The sequence below is a fragment of the Lepus europaeus genome, chromosome X (genome assembly GCF_033115175.1).
Source record: "Lepus europaeus isolate LE1 chromosome X, mLepTim1.pri, whole genome shotgun sequence".
Lineage (NCBI taxonomy): Eukaryota > Metazoa > Chordata > Mammalia > Lagomorpha > Leporidae > Lepus > Lepus europaeus.
In genome coordinates, this window is record NC_084850.1 from 35,985,724 (window position 1) to 36,005,663 (window position 19,940).

At 42.4% G+C, this 19,940-nt stretch overlaps 1 protein-coding gene across 2 annotated transcripts; it reads right to left on the bottom strand.

Moving 5' to 3' along the window:
• Nucleotides 1-449: 449 nt before the first annotated feature.
• ATP1B4 (ATPase Na+/K+ transporting family member beta 4) lies at nucleotides 450-19,773 on the bottom strand. Of its 2 annotated transcripts, none has more exons than XM_062184054.1 (8): nucleotides 19,711-19,773; nucleotides 15,271-15,508; nucleotides 10,694-10,822; nucleotides 10,327-10,431; nucleotides 5,580-5,776; nucleotides 4,939-4,995; nucleotides 1,275-1,370; nucleotides 450-611 (listed from the first exon to the last, which is right to left on the bottom strand). In XM_062184054.1, exons 1-8 carry the CDS (start codon nucleotides 19,771-19,773, stop codon nucleotides 450-452), a joined length of 1,047 nt encoding a protein of 348 aa, XP_062040038.1. The 2 variants fall into 2 exon arrangements, with proteins under 2 accessions (XP_062040038.1, XP_062040037.1); XM_062184053.1 differs by having other exon boundaries at nucleotides 15,259-15,508.
• Between the last annotated feature and the right edge of the window lie 167 nt (nucleotides 19,774-19,940).

The following is a 19,940-nucleotide window of genomic DNA, read 5'->3' on the forward strand; positions in this document are numbered from 1 at the left end:
TGATTTCCAAGGAAGGACCTTGCTGGGTAAGTAAAAGAGTTAGGTCATTAGCCTGGTTAGAAGGAATCCCACATCAAAAACCAATAATATTTTTAAAAAATATGATGAACTTATAATTGCTATAGAAATTCTCCTGACCATGGCTTTTGTGAATTTTCTCAAATACTATGTTTACACTACATTGAGACTTCTAGCAGCAAAAATGGGTTGTACATTGAAGTGGAGGGAAAGGAAATTAATATAATCTATTTGTTATCAGAAGAGACTACTTTTAAAAAAATCAAACAACTCCCAGAATATATTTTTGTACACATGTCAAAGGCAAGGAAAGATGATGTGCTATTTTAGATGTCCATCTGGCTGTGTCCTAATTGAAGAAAAAAGAATTCAGGTGTTTCCAGGATAACATGAGCGGAAACAGAACTGGCATGAGTAGTCCCCTGAAGTTCTTAGGTTTCTATGTTCAGTGTAAAGATTATCCTACCCACAAAACGATCATTGATGACATCATTTATGATGCCTTTGCCCTTCAGTTGGCACTGCACAGGCACCACCTGGTTCTTCACCACATCTGTAAAGTGCATTGCCACCAAGGGGGAGGTGTAGTTAACCTGTAAGTGGAAGAATAGTGAATTCTAAGTGGGGGGAAGTGGTAGTAGTGAAATGATCATCTATAACCTACACCAAGAGAACTGACTAAATCTCATGATGCCAAGTCACAAATGGCCACAGCAACTGACATACCCTTCCTGACTTGTGAAAGTGTGGGGAAATTACACATTTCTCTCATAAGTCACTGTCAAATGCCTGATCATACTTTGGGGAAAAATTCTGATTTATTGTGATATGATTTTCTGGCTATCAGTCCATAAATCAAGCCAGAACCAGTATCTATCAAGTTACTATGCTGGATTGCCCCCAAGGCTTCAAATGAGAGAAACAAGGAAGTGTGATTATCTGGGTATGACTGAGCATAGTGGTAGTAACTTGTTTGCTCCTGGCTCTGCCACTAATTAGCTATGTGAGTTTGGTATAGTCACTTCCTCTTTCTGAATCCCAATTTAGCCATCTAAAAATTGAAAGGGTTATATAAGAACATATGAGGTCTGTTCAGATATGGGGAGTCTGTGATGAGAATTGGTAGAGACCTTTATTATGGCCAGCTATTTGCCCCACCATTACTACCTGCTGCTTCCTAATTCTTAAATCTCAGCCAGCCCTTCTTTGTCTCCAAGATCTTTCGGACAACAAAGACTAAAGAGGATACAGCTTACGTGAGTCAGTTTGCCATAGTAGGGGTAGTAGCGGAGGTCAAAAGAAGCTGACTCTGGGTAGTAATTGATGGATCGGATGTCATTTTCATCACCTCTCTGGAAGAAAAAGCAGATATAGTGCAGGTGCTTGGTCATACAGTGGGTTGGAGTTTGAAATAAAGGAATTTTTTCACCATATAGTGTGAAAATCACTATATGACCCACAACCAATTGTCCTGAGAAGACCACAAAAGCAGAAAGGGCCAGAGCTCACCCCTGATCGTTCTCCAGTAGAGTATTTCCAGAATGGCTGTGCTTTGTTTTTTCAGTTAAAAAAAATACTGAATAGAATCTAGGTTGAGGAGGCTGAAAATTGTCAGTATGTGACTCTGTGCTGGCTTCTAGAGGGGCTAGACAGAATGGTTCCAAAAGGCTTGTAGTACTTGGCACTGTTCTGGAAAGATGATCTACACCCCAGACTCTCTTTAATGAATCGTACTGGATCTGATAGCCAGTCTGGGGCTTTGGAGTGAAGCAGGTATAAGTTGAAACATATGTCAGGGGCAGATACTCTGGTATGCTGGCTTAGGATACCTGCATCCTATATCTAAGTCCCTGGTTCAAATCCCAGTCACCCCATGCTTTCAATCATGCTTCCTGCTAATGTATCCTGGGAGGGAGTAGGTGATGGCCCAACTACTTGGTTCTTGTCACCCATGTCAGAGACCCAGATGGAGTTCCTGGCTCCTGGCTTCAGCCTGGCCCCAGCTCTGGCTGTTGTGAGCATTTGGGGAATGGACTAGCAAATGCAAGATCAATTTCTTCCTCTCTCTCTCTCTCTCTCTCTCTCTCTCTCTCTCTCTCTCTCTCATCTTGTTCTTCTCTCTCATCTGTATTTCAAATAAACAAATCTTTTTTAAAAAACACATTTCATAAATCCCACTTCATCACTTGCACACTGCAGACTTGGTTCCATTGAAAGTCATATCAGGTACACAGGTTCTGATGCGTAGGCACAGCCTACGATTGGTTCACTTAAACTCATATCTCTGACCACATTCTCTGTATTGCTTAATTACACAGGCGTAGTCATGAGGTTGAGATAGAGGGACCCAGGTAATGGAAATCATTAAAGTAAACAGGTCTACATTCATCACATCATGTCCATTCTGTTTATGCATTAGGCGTGCCCTAAATAACAGAGGTCTAGGGGCTAATAAGGACAAATAATACATCACTACTAGTAAATCACTCAATAGGGTCATGTGATCACTTCTGTCAATGTAATATAATTGTTCTTGGTATAAACTGAGCTCTCCTTAATTTATTGTAGTCATTACTTCATTCTTCTCAATTTCCACAAGTGTGGACTTGACTAATATTGATAATTATATAAAATATACACAGACTCTTAATATTTCTTTTTTAGCTAAGTTCAATGTAAACTGAAAAATAAACAGCTTCCATTAGAGAACCACAAGCAGAATTCAATCCAATTAACATGCTAGTTTAAGACTTAATTGGTCTTTATGATTTATTTATTTATTCTTCTAAAAAGCAATGAAATTTATTTTTCATGAACAGCCTGTGAAATCAGTTCTACTAGATTTTAGTCACACCCCACATGTGGATTATTTACACATATCCACATACATGTGAACAGAGTGAGTGTCCTTCCTACATTGTTCACCTGGCAAATCCTAGCTGACCTTTCAAAGTTCACCTTCAGTGTCACCATCTCCCATATGCAGCTGACCTTTCTCTTTTCAATGTCCCATTGTACCTTTCATAGAACCTGTAATACTTGATTTTTCTGATTTCAGAGACAAGATCATATTTAACTTGGCACCAACACCTAGAAAAGCACCTGATATGTAAAAAGTGATCAATAAATGAAAGCTTGCTGAATGTGGGGTATTGGCTCAATAAATGCTGCCTTTTGTTGTTTTCTGATGTGTCACCATAAAGACTGGAGCTTGGAGCTGTGTTTTTTAAAGGGAGCTCTTGGGGCCTTTTCTAAAATTTTATTTATTTATTCTCATTTTTTTTTTTAATTTGAAAGGCAGAAAGAGAGAATCTTCCATCTACTGATAAAAAGCCCACGAACAGATTGGGCTAGACCAAGCTGAAGTTAGGAGCCCAGAACTCAATCTGGGTCCCCCACATGGGTTGTAGAGACTCAAATTCTGATGCCTCCTCAGGGTGTGCATTAGCAGGAAGCTGAAAGCCAGGATGAGGGTGTACTAAAGTAGTGTGTTGACCACTGCTCCAAACACTCATTCCTGGAAGTATATTTCTAGTGCTAAGAATAGAATTACCTGGTTTCACAAACCTTCAAGGCAGTTACCCAGGCCTGGGGGTCGGGGGACAGTTGCTATCATAGAACATGAGGGAGCTACTGCTGGTTTAAGAAGCAGCGGGTTAAAGCCCTGGCCTGAAGTGCCAGCATCCATATGGGTGCTGGTTCTAGTCCCAGCTGCTCCACTTCTGATCCAGCTCTCTGCTGTGGCCTGGGAAAGTAGTAGAAGATGGCCCAAGTCCTTGGGCCCCTGCACCCATGTAGGAGACCTGGAAGAAGCTCCTGGCTCCTGGCTTCAGATTGGCACAACTCAGGCCATTGAGGCCATCTAGGGAGTGAACCAGCGGATGGAAGACCTCTCTCGCTGTCACTATCTCTCTCTGTAACTCTGTCTTTCAAATAAATAAAATAAATATTTTTTTAAAAAAGAAGTATACCTAGGCCGGCGCCGTGGCTCAACAGACTAATCCTCCGCCTTGCGGCGCTGGCATACTGGGTTCTAGTCCCGGTCGAGGCGCTGGATTCTGTCCCAGTTGCCCCTCTTCCAGGCCAGCTCTCTGCTGTGGCCCAGGAGTGCAGAGGAAGATGGCTCAAGTGCTTGGGCCCTGCACCCCATGGGAGACCAGGATAAGCACCTGGCTCCTGCCTCCGGATCCTTCGGATCAGCGCAGTGCGCCGGCTGCAGCGCGCTGGCCGCGGCGGCCATTGGAGGGTGAACCAATGGCAAAGGAAGACCTTTCTCTCTCTATCTCTCTCTCACTGTCCACTCTGCCTGTCAAAAATAAAAAAAAAAAAGAAAGAAGTGTACCTAAGATGGAGGGCTTTTTCCTACAAAGGAGCTAATTGGTACAGAAGAGATAAGAGTTAATGGTCTCTCCAAGGGCAGTTAATTAGCATATTATTGGAGCTCTGTTTATACTTTCCTTGTAGTCATTTGTTATTTCAATACCCAGTGCCACTGGTCATTGCTACAAAATGTTAAATTCAGTTTTATAATCAGGGACTAAAGACTCTAATGAAGGCTATTTGTTTAGTTCAAAGAAACAAGTAATTAGAGCTAAAAGCAAAAGTGTAAACAGAATCCTAATTTATTACTTGGTACATTGTTGTTCCCTGCTGTGGCCCCTAGCTGAGGTTCAGCCTTCAGCTTTTCACAAGTGTAAATCATGATATACACACTCGTGCACACATACATTGCACACACAAACACACCTGGATGGAATGCTTTCTGGAAATAAGAAGGTCTGATGGCACCAAAGGGAGGTGCTGTTATGAAAAAGATTAACCCTTTCCATAATTTTCCATCTGTGTGTATTTGCAAAGGATTAACTACTCTTTTGCATGAAACAGACACACTAATAAGGCTTATTCAAAAGGGTACTTTACCTGAACTTTGCAGGAAACCTTCACAGGATCCCCAAGCTCAGGACGAAAGCCTACAATCTATCAAAAGAAAATCAGTGCTGTTTTTTAAAACCTAATTGATGTCTTAAAAAAGTGCTTTTCTAAATCCCTTTTGAGTCATATTTCCTCTATTTTGCCCTCTCAGAAATATTGCAAGCAGCAGAAAATGCAAAGTGTCTTCAGAGCTGTTCCACTTGGTTTACTCCTGGTTGTATTTGTATTCCATACACAGTGGAAACTGAAGCAGGAAAAGCCTGAAAATTTAAAGAAGTTTCTGACTTCAAAAGGAGTGTGCCTGGTAATGCTCTGTCACAACTAAAGCATGGCATAAAGGAAGAAAAAGGCATTTTTATGCCATAAAACTGTCTCCCACTGCACTTCCCATGTCAATCCCCTCTTCTAAAACAGCTCAGGGCCCCATCCTTGACAGCAGCCACTAAGAGCAGATTTGGGGTTGGGGAGAAGAATAGCAGCAGAAGTGTTCAGGGACTAAAAAGGAATCAACAGTTTGCTTGTACTTGTGATGTCAGTAAAAATAGTCAAACTCGTGAATACAGAGTAGCCAAGTCTCTTCCTACCCAGCTTGTCCACTTACCACCACCAGATATCAAGGGTTAATTTACCCGGTTCATCTTTAGGAGGATGCAAGGCTGTCCAGTAGAGTATCCAAAAGTTGGGTCCTCCAGACCAGAGCAGTTCTTTAGGAAGGAGCGCTTAAATTGGCAGGCCTTCTTGTCCTCATCTTCATCACCGTCTTGGATGAAGTACTGCCCCGGGGGACAATCCACATTCATTTCTTCTTGTAGACTGTCATTATAACCTAAAGCATGTGTGGGTAGCAAATGGTCATGTTAGACAGGTGCTACAGGGGAAGGCCTTATTTCCAGAGGTCCTCTCTCCCTGGTTTCCTCTCTGCAGCTTGCTTGTACTCCTCTGAAAGCCCCTCTGTCTACCCTAAGCCCTGTGATCCTGCATCAATGCCTAAGGGCCTTCACTGGCAACATCCCTTTGTCAACTCAGCCCACTTGATTGCCTGACCCTTTGTTTCTCATTCTCCTGGAACTTCCAGATATCCATTTTGGGGTCATATGTTGGTCCCTTTGTAACTTTTCTCTATGAGCGATCTTCAAAATGTTTGTGGAAATGTATATTATGAAAAAAAAAACATGGATTTTAATGTGCCAAACTAAACATTTTTTCCCAAAGAAACATTTTCTTTAAGGAATACAACTTTCATGCATTTCATAAGTACAACTTTAGGAATATAGTGATTCTTCCTAATGTACCTGCCCTTCCACCCACACTCCCACCCCTCTTCCTCATCCCTCTCCTATTCTCAGTATTATTTTTTTACTAAGATCTATTTTCAATTAACTTTATATACAGAAGATTAACTCTATACTAAATAAAGAGTTCATCAATTCATATGGAAAAAAAAATGTTCCCCAACAGTCAAGACAAGGGCTGTTCAAAGTCATTGAATTTTGAAGTTAATCTCACTTTTTTTAAAGGAACTTAGCTTTAAAGAAGCACCCAAGAATGGTGCATCTTTCGCGAGCACCTAGACATAACTATAACTTATAAGACATAAGAATGTCCTCCACTTAATACATTAAAATAAAGTAAGTCTTTGAGAACAAGTTTTATCATTAATTAAAGAAGCACCTAAGAAAACAAGCAATGGAGTTGGACACTTAGGCATAACTAAAGCTTATGAGACATAAGAATATCCTCCACTTAATACACTAAAATGAAATAAATCTTTGAGAACAAGTTTTACTGTTAACTCTCATAATACAACTCTTTGAGGATGGAGGTCCTGCATGGGAAGTTAGTGCACAGTGACTCCTGTTGTTAATTTAACAATTAACACTCTTTTGTATGATATCAGTGATCACCCAAGGCTCTTGACATGAGTTGCCTAGGCTATGGAAGCCTTTTGAGTCCACAAATTTCATCAGCATTTAGAGAAGGCCATAAGCAAAGTAGAAGTTCTCTCCTCTCTTCAGAGACAAGTACATCTTTCTTTGATGACCACTTTTTTCCATTGGGGTGTCACCCACAGAGGTCCTTCATGTAAGACATTTTTTTTTGCCACAGTTTCTTGGCTTTCCATGCCTGAAATGCTCTCGTGAGCTTTGTAAACATATTTTTTAATTCTATTTTTTCCAAATCTTTTGATGTACTCTTGTGTTTTCTACCATTTCTTTTCTTACATTTCTGGGAGATGAATAGGAATTCCTTGGTTAAATCTCCTTAGTTCAGCTTAGGAGACATTTTCCTTGAGGTTAATAAGAGATACCTGTTGTAAGAAAATGAGAAATGTGTGTTGTGGGACAGAAGGAAAGTGGAAGGGGGCAGGAATAAACCAGCTCCTCATCCTTTACAGAGAGAAGTTAGCACAGCAAAACAGGATCTTAAGTTGAAAGAAAAATCAGTGACAACTACAGGGTCTCCACTGAGAGGGTGAGGGAGTGAGATGTTATCTAATGAGATCTAAGGGACTCAAGGTTAGTATCCTTTTATATAGAGTGAAATGTAACATATGTCCAAGATATACATATTAGGGAAAGAGTGAAAGGGTTGTGTGCTGACTCTTTGGGTTACCAGATACCATAAAACTGGGCTTTGGAAATGACTGCATTATTTCCAGTTTGGTTCTGAATGATGGATCCCAGTTAGTCCCATTAGACTTAGCTCTTAGTTCCAAGTAGCTCAGATTTTCAGAGGAGATTGTGCACCTATAATCCATCAGAAGAAAATTCAAATGCACTGCTGGATCCTCATCTAAAAAGTTTGTGACATGGGTTTCATATTATTGTCAACTGGGAATTTCAAATCTACTCCAATAACGGCTACGTCTTTATTTTCTTTTGATAAAGGCTACATTCAATTCAAGGCTTTGTTTTTCTTTTTTTATTTTTAGAACAAGAACTATGCTCAAATAATATCTTTGTAAATAGAAGGCGCAATCACGTGCTCATTGTTTCTCTTGAGGTAGTTCCATAAAAATAATATGACATGGGCATGACCCTTATTGCAAAATCCCAGTCCTCATGGGAATGAAACTGATACTCTGGGATGTCTATTTCAGAGATGTGTTCCTTTTTAGCAGGGTATATTACCTACTCTTAGGAGCTAAAAGTCCTGTGCTTTTCCTAATGTCCCCTGCCTCTACCATCAGGTCAGAATTGGCATGAGGTCAGAATTGGCTTGGAGGGATTGCCTCAGCAGAGATACATATTTGCAATAGCTCATCAGCATTTCAAAAGAAAAGGAGATGTTGCAGTATGACATCTAAAACATTTTTGTACCCCCAAATTGGTACAAATTGGAACTTCATGGACTCAGAAAGAACTCCAGTCCCCTTTGTTTCATAGGTAAGGAATTGGAAGCTCAGACTCACCCAAAATGACACTGAGCATTACTGATATAAAGCTGAGTTTCTAACTCCTGTTCATACAGCAACAGCATAGAGTTATGGAAAAATAGCACTTCTCAAAGTTTCAAGTTCATACAGATCACTTGTGGATTTTGTTAAAACGCAAATTCTGATTCTGCAGGTCTGGAGTGGGGCTTAAGATTCTGCTTTTCGGCCGGCGCCGCGGCTCAGTAGGCTAATCCTCTGCCTTGCGGCGCCGGCACACCGGGTTCTAGTCCCGGTTGGGGTGCCAGATTCTGTCCCGGTTGCCCCTCTTCCAGGCCAGCTCTCTGCTATGGCCAGGGAGTGCAGTGGAGGATGGCCCAAGTTCTTGGGCCCTGCACCCCATGGGAGACCAGGATAAGCACCTGGCTCCTGCCATCGGAACAGTGCGGTGCGCCGGCCGCAGCACGCCAGCCGCAGCGGCCATTGGAGGGTGAACCAACGGCAAAGGAAGACCTTTCTCTCTGTCTCCCTCTACTGTCCACTCTGCCCGTCAAAAATTAAAAAAAAAAAAAGATTCTGCTTTTCAAGCAAACTCGCAAATGATGCCCATGCTTCTGGTCCCTGGATGACACTTTGCATAGCAAGGGTGTCAAGAGCATGGAAGTCAGTTCAAACTCTAATTCTGCTGCTGGGAGATTTTTCCCAAGTACCCTTTCTGGGTCCCAACTTCCCTATTTTTAGAATGTGGATGATTGACTCTACTATGCAGTGTTACAGTTGAATTATAACATTTATGCATTTAAATTATACTTCCAGACACATGAGTAGAGATTGATCTTATAATCTAATGCACATTCTACCAGCTACTCCCACCACACCCCCAACTTGAGCTATGTCAGGGCAACCAAACCAGTCTGACTGGCTTTCTTCCTCTCCCTGCCCCCACAAAGATTAGATGTATCAAAGCAAATCCTACAGGGGCTATTCTTTGAAAGTTAGATAAATATAAAACCTGTGTGCACCTTGTTTAACCACAGCTTTCACTGTGTGAAAGAGCCTCCCACAAAGCCATTAATTTGTGACAGAAAATTTGATAATGTTATAGAGATAGGAATCTTTCAAATATTTAGAATGAAGATGTTGGAGTGAGTGATTGCCACCCAGAGATTCTTCAAACTGCTTTCTACATTGCTGCCAAATGTACTTGCTGTCTCCATTCAGCATAGCCCTGCTCCAAGAAATGAATTCTCTTACCTTGAAAAAGTATAGGAGGTAGGAATCTTCCAGCTCTGGAGATCATTCTCCTTTTTTCATCACTCTCTCCCCCCAGAATTATCTTTTATAAAGATCATTATTGAGTCACCTGGATGTATTCAGGATGTAACTAGGTGCTGTAGGGTATTCAAGAAGAGAATACAAGTTCTCTGCCTCAAAGAGCTTATTTTATTGCTGGAGATTGGCTTGTATGCTTTCAAGGCAACATACTATTACACACTAGCATTTTTGATTGTAGCCACAAGTGCTGAGGGGGATGGAAAATAAGTAAGATCATAATGGGTTGGGGTTACTTAAGACTGGGATTTCTGGGCCCGGTGCTGTGGTGTAGCAGGTGAAGCTGCCGCCTGCAATGCCGGCATCCCATATGGGCACTGGTTCGAGTCCCGGCTGCTCCACTTCTGATCCAGCTCTCTGCTATGGCCTGGGAAAGCAGTAGAAGATGGCCCAAGTCCTTGGGACCTGTGTGGGAGTCCTGGAAGAAGCTCCTGGCTCCTGGCTTTTGATCAGCACAGCTCCGGCCGTTGCAGCCAATTGGGGAGTGAACCAGTGGATGGAAGACCTCTCACTCTCTCTTTGCCTCTCCTTCTCTCTCTGTGTAACTCTTTCAATTAAATCAATCAATAAATAAATCTTAAAAAAAGACTCGGATTTCTGAGCCAGGTGAATTTTGAATTCCCACCCATCACCTTAAAAGAGCTCTCTACTATTCCAAGAAACTTACTTACCCTGGAGAAAGCCATTTAGGCTAATCACATAATGCTGCCAAGTGTCAGGTTCAGAAACGTTGAAGTTGAAGTTAAGACTATGGGCGAAGGGTCTGATCATAACTCCTGGCAACAAAAACAGGTCTTGGATATATTAACCCATTCTTGGGATAATTTTTTTGTATTGATTCCCATGAAACCATTTCCCCCCAGGCAATCAAAATGAAAAGGACCATAGTTTGCCAAGTACCATTTTACTTATACTCTTAATAATTGAATCTCTAAGTCATTATCAGGAAGAGCCAAAGTTAATTGAGGTTGAACATGCTGTGCAAGCAGATTACTGTCCAACAAGTTATGACAACACAGGACATTTGAGTATACTCACCAGGAGGCTTCACCCGCTCAGTGAAGGTTGGCATGTATGGACTGATGGCCAGAAATAGTGAGTACATGAAGAGGGTGATCACAGCAGCCAGGGAGGCATAGAAGAAGAAGTAAATGACCAAGATCAGGCCTGCAGATCAATCAAAGGTGACAGCAGTCAGTGCTTGCCAAAAAGCCCTGCCTCCCGCTTGAGCTCATGAACCGGAATAAAGCCAAACACAAAATGGCTTTTAAAAAAATTCGCCAGGTTCAGTATGTCCTTGCTTATTCAAATTTCACCAATCGGATTTCACCAATTTGGAATCCATGTGGATTGTCAGGGGTCTGATTGCAGTTTACCTTTACAGCATCTCCAGTGGAAGGGCTTGCTGTGCAAATGATGACCATGAACAAGATTGTAGGGGAGTGGAGTTTAAAGTCCTGCAGAAGGCAAATTGCTTGACAGTCCTCTGGGCAACGGTTGATATCCTAAGTACAAATCATTCTTCACTGTTCATTAAAGCAGGTGCCCTGAAGAGTCCTAGCAGCTTGGTTCCAGTGATTATATGTATTTGCAAGTGAAGAAAATAGCATTTCTTTTCACATAGTCTATAATTCAAACTTTTGATTAATTTCCATTGGACTTGCCTCTAATCAAGGCAAAGTGAGGTTTTACCCTATTTATTTCAAATCTTATTCATGTTTTGGAAAGTTTAAGTGGCTCCGCTTTTCAAATAGAACACTAATGCAGAATGGGGAAGGGAGAAGGAAGAAATGGTACTTAATTGTTGACAATTTGTGCTGACTATGAATTTGAGCAAGTTATAGACCCTCTCTGCACCACTAATTCTTCACACGCAAAATGGGGATAAGTTTAGCACTGCCTCAGATCCTTATTTATATCCTTAACAACATGTGAAATGCAACCTTTCCTTAAACCCTACTCTCACTATCTTACTTTCTAGCTGTTTAATCTTGGACATGCTGTATCAATTTCCTCATCTGTAAAATAAGAACAACAATAGTACTTACTTCTTGGCATTGAACAATTCATATAAACAGCATAGCACAAAGGTGGCAGATACAAGTGCTCTGTAAGTGGCAGTCATTCTCATCACTGCTATTGTTATTATTACTACAATAATAATAGCATAGTTACATGAATTCCCCCAGTGCGAGCTGTATTAGGACTAAGTTTGCTCCAAGATTAGGCAGCACCAAGTAAGGTGAATGAATGTTACTGCTGCTAAGCAGCCGTTTTCAAGGCCTCCTTGGGGCTCCCTCAAGCAGTAATGTTTAGCCATGCTCATAGCAGTGCCTTGATGTCAGAATGACAGATTTGAACCAAATCATGAACCAGAAACTGGAGCAAACTAGATAATTTTGCTGTACCCCAAACTGAATCTAAATATTAATTTTTAAGTTAAACCATGAACCAAAAAAAATACCAAAGAAAAAGAGTGGGAGTGGGTAGATAAAAACCATAATCCAAGAAATGGCACTGACCCCTTGGGTTTTATAAAAGAAACTAAAGCAGAACTGGACCATGAATACATTTACTAAGTTGGAGTCCCTGGAGAAGAAACAACAGTGCTCATATGCCTGTGTTACTTGCCTATTGCCTGCTGGCTGTCCCAATGGAATGTGTCCTGTGTTTTCTCCTCCATTCCTGCATTCGCATTCCCATTCTGGGAATGGATCAACAGCTAGGGCTGTCCTGGAGGAATAAATGACTCAGTTTCATGGATGAAGGGAAAGCGATGGAACACAGGTACATTCCCTTGAAGGTATCCTCCTTCTATCCCAGTACATGTGGCAAGAGAGCTATAGATGAGAGAATGGCACTAGCAAAGTCCCCTCAGCCTTGCTCGGGGGTGGGGTGGAGTACCCTGGAGTCTATGATAGACTATCTCAGCCACCCCCAAGGCAAAACCAAGCACAGTCCCCATATGAGCCAACTGAGCTCTCCACCTTTCTGATCTGGATGTCCAAGTTTTACTTGGACTACTTTTCTAGATAATCTAGAGTTCTCTCCTGAATGCTCCACCCAGGCTTAGATAGACCACGAACTACTAATGCTCCCAAGTCTTCAGTGCTTCCTCCAAACACCCCACTGGGTCTTGAATCCCTACCCATCAATGTCTTGTTCATTGTTAGAGTTCATGAAGATGACACAGAGTCCTGGCAAGATTATGGACTCTGGTGTTCATCTAACCTGGGTTTGAATCCCAGCACTGCCACCAAGAAACTATGTGACTTTAGAAAATTTACCTTCTCGCCGGCGCCGCGGCTCAATAGGCTAATCCTCCGCCTAGCGGCGCCGGCACACCAGGTTCTAGTCCCGGTCAGGGCACCGATCCTGTCCCGGTTGCCCCTCTTCCAGGCCAGCTCTCTGCTGTGGCCAGGGAGTGCAGTGGAGGATGGCCCAAGTGCTTGGGCCCTGCACCCCATGGGAGACCAGGAGAAGCACCTGGCTCCTGCCATCGGATCAGCGCGGTGCGCCGGCCGCAGCGCGCTACCGCGGCGGCCATTGGAGGGTGAACCAACGGCAAAAGGAAGACCTTTCTCTCTGTCTCTGTCTCTCACTGTCCACTCTGCCTGTCAAAAAAAAAAAAAAAAAAAAAAAAAGAAAATTTACCTTCTCTAAGCTGAATCTAAAACTGCATCAGTTTCTGAATCTATAAAATAGAGATAATAATATTATTACCTTATATGGTTCTTGAAAATATCCAATAAAATAATATATAGTTCCTAATGATAGGGGTTGTCCAGCTACCAAAGAAAAAGCCCAGAGTGTATTAATAGTCTGGGTGAATATATCAAGGATGTCAATGTCCAGACTGAGACAGAATTAGGAAATGCTCAAATGGGCATCTTTCAGTAAAGAGGACAGCAAAGCATGTGCTTTATGACCTAGGCATTAACATTGCAATCTTTCCTTTGCCCAGTGGTATCCAAAAAGAAGAGGCCTGAATTTCTAGGGTCTCCTTAGACCTATAATCCAGAGGTCTGCCTATGGCCTATAGTGAAATGTCCCAACTGCCACATTTTCTGTGGGCACTTGACCCTTCCTCCCTCATCCCTACTCATAGGCGTATGGATTACCCTCTACAGGAGCAAATTGGATCAGCTCATCTGTTGAATTTCCTCAGATTGGCAGTTTAGGAGTTAATGTATAGCTCCTCCTCTCATGATCACACTTTGCATTTCACAAGCTTATTTTTCTGGTCCTCTTAGGCAAGGGAAGAACAGCTGCACCCCTTTGGGGCCCCAGTGAATGTCCAGCATTTGTTTGCAGCTTCGAGCATGTTGGAATGTCCCACAAATGGTCCATTTGTTCCAGTTGAAAGTTCGAGGGATGGGCATGGGTGGGGCTGGGAAGTGAGGAGGGGTGATGGGAGATGGGTGTTGTTCAGAGGCCCACACCTGCTATTGCTAATTCCAGGAAGCAGGGCTGGCTGTTTCACCCTGATTGAGCTGAATTAGCAACAGTAACTATGAAGGAGAGAATTCTCAGCCAAAGGGTGCTTTGGAAGGCATGTCCACCAGTTTTGGCAAACTAGACACCTGGCACTAGAGGATTCTTATTTCATCCATGGTGTTTCTCTCTCTCTCTCTCTCTCTCTCTCTCTCTCTCTCTCCCTCTCCCTCTCCCTCCCTCCCTCCCTTCCTCCCTCCCTCTCTCTGTCTTTCTCTATGCTGTGAATCAATTGAGTTCCAATCCAGCAGCTGCTCTTTGGGCTGTGCAGAGTGTGGTGAGTGTAAATTTTACCACAGGAGAAATCTTCTGAGGAGAAGGCCTAGCAGCAACAGTTTTGAGGTGTGTAGGGAGTGCTGGGGGGAGTTGTCAAGTACAACTTGTGGCAGTATGTAGTACCAAAAGGAAATGCTAAGGCATATAATTCTGCCATTGATCAAGCAACATGGAGGCTTGGTTACTAGTTAATCTCTAGTAACAATTCACTTAAACCCAGTTCTACCATAGGAGACTAAAGCACCCACAAGCTGAGGCCAAGGGAAGACTTTCTGGCTGTCCTTATCTGACATTATTAGGTGAAGTTAAGAAGCTTTATAAACTCTTAGTCAAGTTATTAGTAACTTTGGTATCATATATCAGAAAAGGTCTTCTGCATAATTTCAATTTCATAGTTTTAACATCTTTTGGGGCATCATGTTGATCATATCAGAGAGGCAAAGCAGTGATCCAATCCTCTCATTCATTTACTGGATGAGGAAACAGGCTCTAGGAGGGTAAATGACAAGCCCAAGTTCACATGGATAGAAAATGACAGGCCTAGGACTTAAGAAAAACATGTACTTTTTCAACACATTCTTGTTCTCTTTGCATTGCAACTGATATCGAGCCCAGTGGATTTTAGTTACACAATCAAGTTTATTCATCAATTTGGAGTTTGTTTTGACTGGATCTGTCCACAGTCTAGGCATTTTCCTAGGCATCAGTGTCTTTACATGAAATGCTAAGAGGTGTTTGCTGACGAGCCCATCCAGCGTATGGTAAAGGATCCCTGGATACCACAGCAAAAGCAAAGGACACCAGACTGGGGCATTGGGACGATCGGGACTTACTCCAACTCTGACCTGTTCGGGCCAGAGACATCCTTCTCTCTGGATCCCACAGGTATTCGTTTATGACCTGCAACTTGTGCCACCAGGCATTGCCTGTTGGCTGACCCTGACCCTCTTCCTCCTCCTTTTCCTCCTCTTCTTCCTCTTCTTTCTCCTCCTCCGAATTGGATGCCATCATCATTTGAGCCTCTTCTTCTGCCTCCTCCTCTTCATCTGCTAAATAATTCTGGTTCACTTCATCCTGGTCATCCTGAAACAGTGACAAAACATAACTCCTCTTTTTGAAAAAAATCCAATGGCATATCCCACCAGCCAAAAATAGATGGAAACAACTTAAAATTTGGAGATACTTCAAATTTTTCACTTCCCTATAAACATATTTGTTGTTTTAAGAGGCAGATTTTTGTTCTGTCTGTTTTTTGGAGGAAATATCCTTTCTGTGACCAATTTTGGCTTAATATTATTTCCATGAAAGTGCAAGTTTTTCTCTCAGCTTTATGCATTTAGATTCTTCCCTTGAGACCACTCATGCTAGTAGTCCTGCTTAACTTTCAATTGGCAATAATTGTGCCTTAGATAAACCTCACTGGCTATGATACTGCCACTGCCCTGTCAGGGCAAAGCTGAGTTTACACTGGAGGATGGAGTAGTCTTAGACATTTGTGTCCATGATGACAAATTCCCAGTTCAAGCCAGCTTCATTCTAACACTCTGCACACTTTCAGCTGCTTAACCTTACCATCCCAAATTGTGTCTAAAAATAGTCTGGTACAGCCTTCAAGAGGAGAGGGCAACTGCTGCACCCCTCCTCAAAACTTAGACTGCCTTTGCAAAAGAAACAAGAAATGGGGAGCTGTTTGCTACTTTTCTGTTGCCCTAGCTAGAATCTCTTCCTATTTTAAGCTGTGATTAGCCCAACTAAGAACTGGGACTCTAGCTCCTCTCGTACCCTAGGCAAAAGGCTTTACCTATAGTAAGTGCACAGCACATATTTGTTTATTGACTGATTGCAGTCTTTACATGAAATTTGAAATTATAATATCCTATGAGTGGTTCTAAGAAAATTAACCACTACCAGTACCGCCACCCTCAAAACGGAAAAACACAGACTTTACTAAATGGCATTTCAAATGCTTCCCAGCCATAGGCTGAGGAGTTATATCTTTGCTCTTTGGGGGTTTGCTAAGGCTTACTGCAGCAGGAGAAAAAGAGGCCACTCTCCTTTCTCTTTGCTGTCCAAGTCTGAAGAGTGGCAGGGCCTACGCACCTGTTGGGGTCAGATGCATCAAATACTAGAGGCCAGGGGCTCCATGTACTCCTCCCTGCCTGATTCCTCAAAGGCCACTTAGAGGGCACTCAGCTAAACATTCTGCCTTTGGGGTGGGGAGATTCAGCAAGTTGAATTGTTCAGTATCAGTAAAAGTGAAACAAAATGACAAGGCTCCACTCCCACCCAACACTATCTAGCTCTTGGACATAAGCACTCTTGAATTGCTCTATAATGTGTTCAGATTTACATCTCTATATCACACCATAACAGAACTAACAGGGACTTTCAAGATTTTCTTGTTAATTTGAGGCCTAGAAAAGTGACAGGATTTAGTCAGAGCTGTGCAGCAAGTTTGTGACAAAATTGACAATCTCAGAACCTATGTCTCTTGATACTCTGTATAATGGTGTTTCTCTTACATTACACTGAGTGAAGGTGCCTAGAGGTGGCACTATTTATGAAGCAGAACAATGTGTTGGGTTCTGTGTTCCCAAGAGATGTGGGTGTCTATAATGAAGGATTTCTGACTTTGACATGAACCCCCCAGTGTAAGGCTTAGGAAAATAAAATGTGTCTGCCACTCAATGTTGAATACATTAATACATGTTCTTAAATCTCTTTCACTTATGTGTGAGCCTGTGTATACACTGGACCTCTCAAACTACATTTTGAACACCCAGGCAAGGGTCCATATTTTCTAACCCCTTACTAGCCAATTGGGAATTTCAGAGAATTTTAAGTGTAACATTTCATTGTGGGGGAATTTATATTTCCTTTTTTTTTTCTTTTTCTTTCTTTTTTTTTTTTTTGACAGGCAGAGTGGACAGTGAGAGAGAGACAGAGAGAAATGTCTTCCTTTTGCCGTTGGTTCACCCTCCAATGGCCGCCGTGGTAGGCGCGCTGCGGCCGGCGCACTGCGCTGATCCGATGGCAGGAGCCAGGTGCTTCTCCTGGTCTCCCATGGGGTGCAGGGCCCAAGCACTTGGGCCATCCTCCACTGCACTCCCGGGCCACAGCAGAGAGCTGGCCTGGAAGAGGGGCAACTGGGACAGAATCTGGCACCCCGACCGGGACTAGAACCCGGTGTGCTGGCGCCGCAAGGCGGAGGATTAGCCTAGTGAGCCGCGGCGCCGGCCTTTCCTTTATATTTTCTGAACAACTTCATTTTCTCTCATTACCTATACATGCCTTCCATCTCTCCTCTGTGGAGGAGGCAGTTGGCCTTGGCCTTGGCCTGATCTTATTTGTAGATATGAGCTCTCTTGACAATCCCATTAAAATTTGCTTGTCATTTAAGCCTTATCTTCCTGGGAAGAATTAATCTCAGAATTAATTCCATCCAAAGCCCCCCTCTCAACACACACACACACACACACTCACACACATGCATGCACACACACATTTCATACTGTCTGAGTCTTATTTCAGGAACATTAAATATCTTTTTTGTTCTCTCTTGCTTCCAGGTATAGTGGAACATTACTTTGTGTAAGAGAGGCTTTCCCAAAAAACTTCTCATTAATTAAGTCCTGTGTAAAATACACTTTCATGCAACTACTTAGCAAAATTCAGCAGGGGGTCCTTTGGTTATAAGAACGCTTATCCCTAAGGGTCTGTTTTTACATTTCCTTATGTGGCACTATCCTCATGTGATAGTGTGCTTGAGGGTGCAGAGACATGGTAGTGTGTGTGTTCTTGGGCCATCATGTTTCCCTAAAAGGGAAGAGTCTGGAGGACAGAGGGTGGCTCCATTTTGAGCAGTCTAAATATATAAACAAATATATAAACAAACAGCATGACCCAAAGGATAAATTTGTGCCCTACATTGAATAACATTCTATAAATATAGGAATGATTGGTTAATTTTAAGAGAAATTAGCACACAATCACATCAAATAATTTCTTTTTTAATTTGATGAAATATAAAGGAAAAGATCCCTTAATACAATCAAAGTTCAAATCATTTGACAAATAATTGAAATAACACACAACACTTTAGCAACATTACATAGAAAAGAAGCCAAGTAAAGAATAGTTACATATGTCCCACAGATTGTGACTTCTCTGAGAGCTGGAAGGGACTTTGGCAACATGAAAAGAAAGATTCTACAAACTGATGCTAGAAAGCTAAGGATAAACCTCTGTAGGTTGATAAGGGGTTAGATGAATTCCTGTTTTCTATTGCTGGCTGTTGACATTCTTTGCTCTCTGGTTAGTGGCTATACCCAAGACAAACGGATTAGATTTTGTTTCCTCTTAGGGCTCAGATTAAATTCTCTATGCGGAAGATTTCAAAGAAACCCCTGCCCAAAGTACAATGTGTGACATATTTTAATGATTTATAACAAAGTAAGTAAATGCAAAGAAACTTTTGGATCAAATAAATTTCTAATGTACCCTAGATATAATTCGTGAAACCAAAGGGATGTGTGTGTGTATGTATGTGTGTGTGTGTGTGTGTGTGTGTTAGGTGAGAGTGGGATGACAGGCAAAGTGGCAATGAGTGGTGACAGATCAGGAACATAGTGAGTCACATACAGCAAATACAATGGAAAGAGACTAAGATTAGAATTGAGGAGACTTGCATTTTCACTTTGGCTCCTCCAGTGACTTGCAAGTCATTCTGGCGCTCTGAGCCTCCTTTACATAATGAAGGATTCTGGAGAGATAACGCCTAGGATTCCTCTCCATTTTGGATTCTATGACTTTAGCTATAAGTTGAAATTTCTGCTTTAGAAAAAGAGCAGCTGATTTCTAAGAAGCTACCACCCAAAGTGACTGATACAGCTGGGTAGGCAGTACCTTTCATTTCCACTTCCCATTCCCTTTTCCTTGGCTGAATCTTTTGCTAGCAGAATGAAACTTCTATTCCCAGAATCCAAAATATCTGTTCAAATTAGAGATTCCCAAGAAGAAATTTTAAAGCCCTTTATTCTCTGGTGTCTTCCCCTTCCCATATCTTTGTTCCACAGGAAGAGGGGCTCCCTCCTTCCATCCAGCAGTTTAGGGTGTCCTGTGGTGCTGGGAATCACTGCTCCTTCTTGAAATGCTGAATTTCCCTAAACTTCACTGTTTCTGCCCATCCCAGAGAGAGACAGCCATAAGCCAAGATCTATGCAGCCCCCAACCCGCCCCGTTAGAAAAAGGAGGGGGCAGCAAATAATCTGCTCCCTGAGACTCACAAGTCTGTAGCGTGAACCATAGGGAAAGGCCGGAGCCCTTCTGGATCGGAGTTGCCTTCTCATGGCTACTTAGTGGGCGAAGACGCAGCAGCGGCAAGCAAAGGGGTGGGAGTTCTGGAGCTTCTGTTAGTACAGGAGATACTGGTTGCTGGGGACACTTGGCGCCTGGTAAAAGTGAACCCTCCTGGCATAAGCCCTTCCCCAAAATAATCTAACATGCCCCTCTCTCA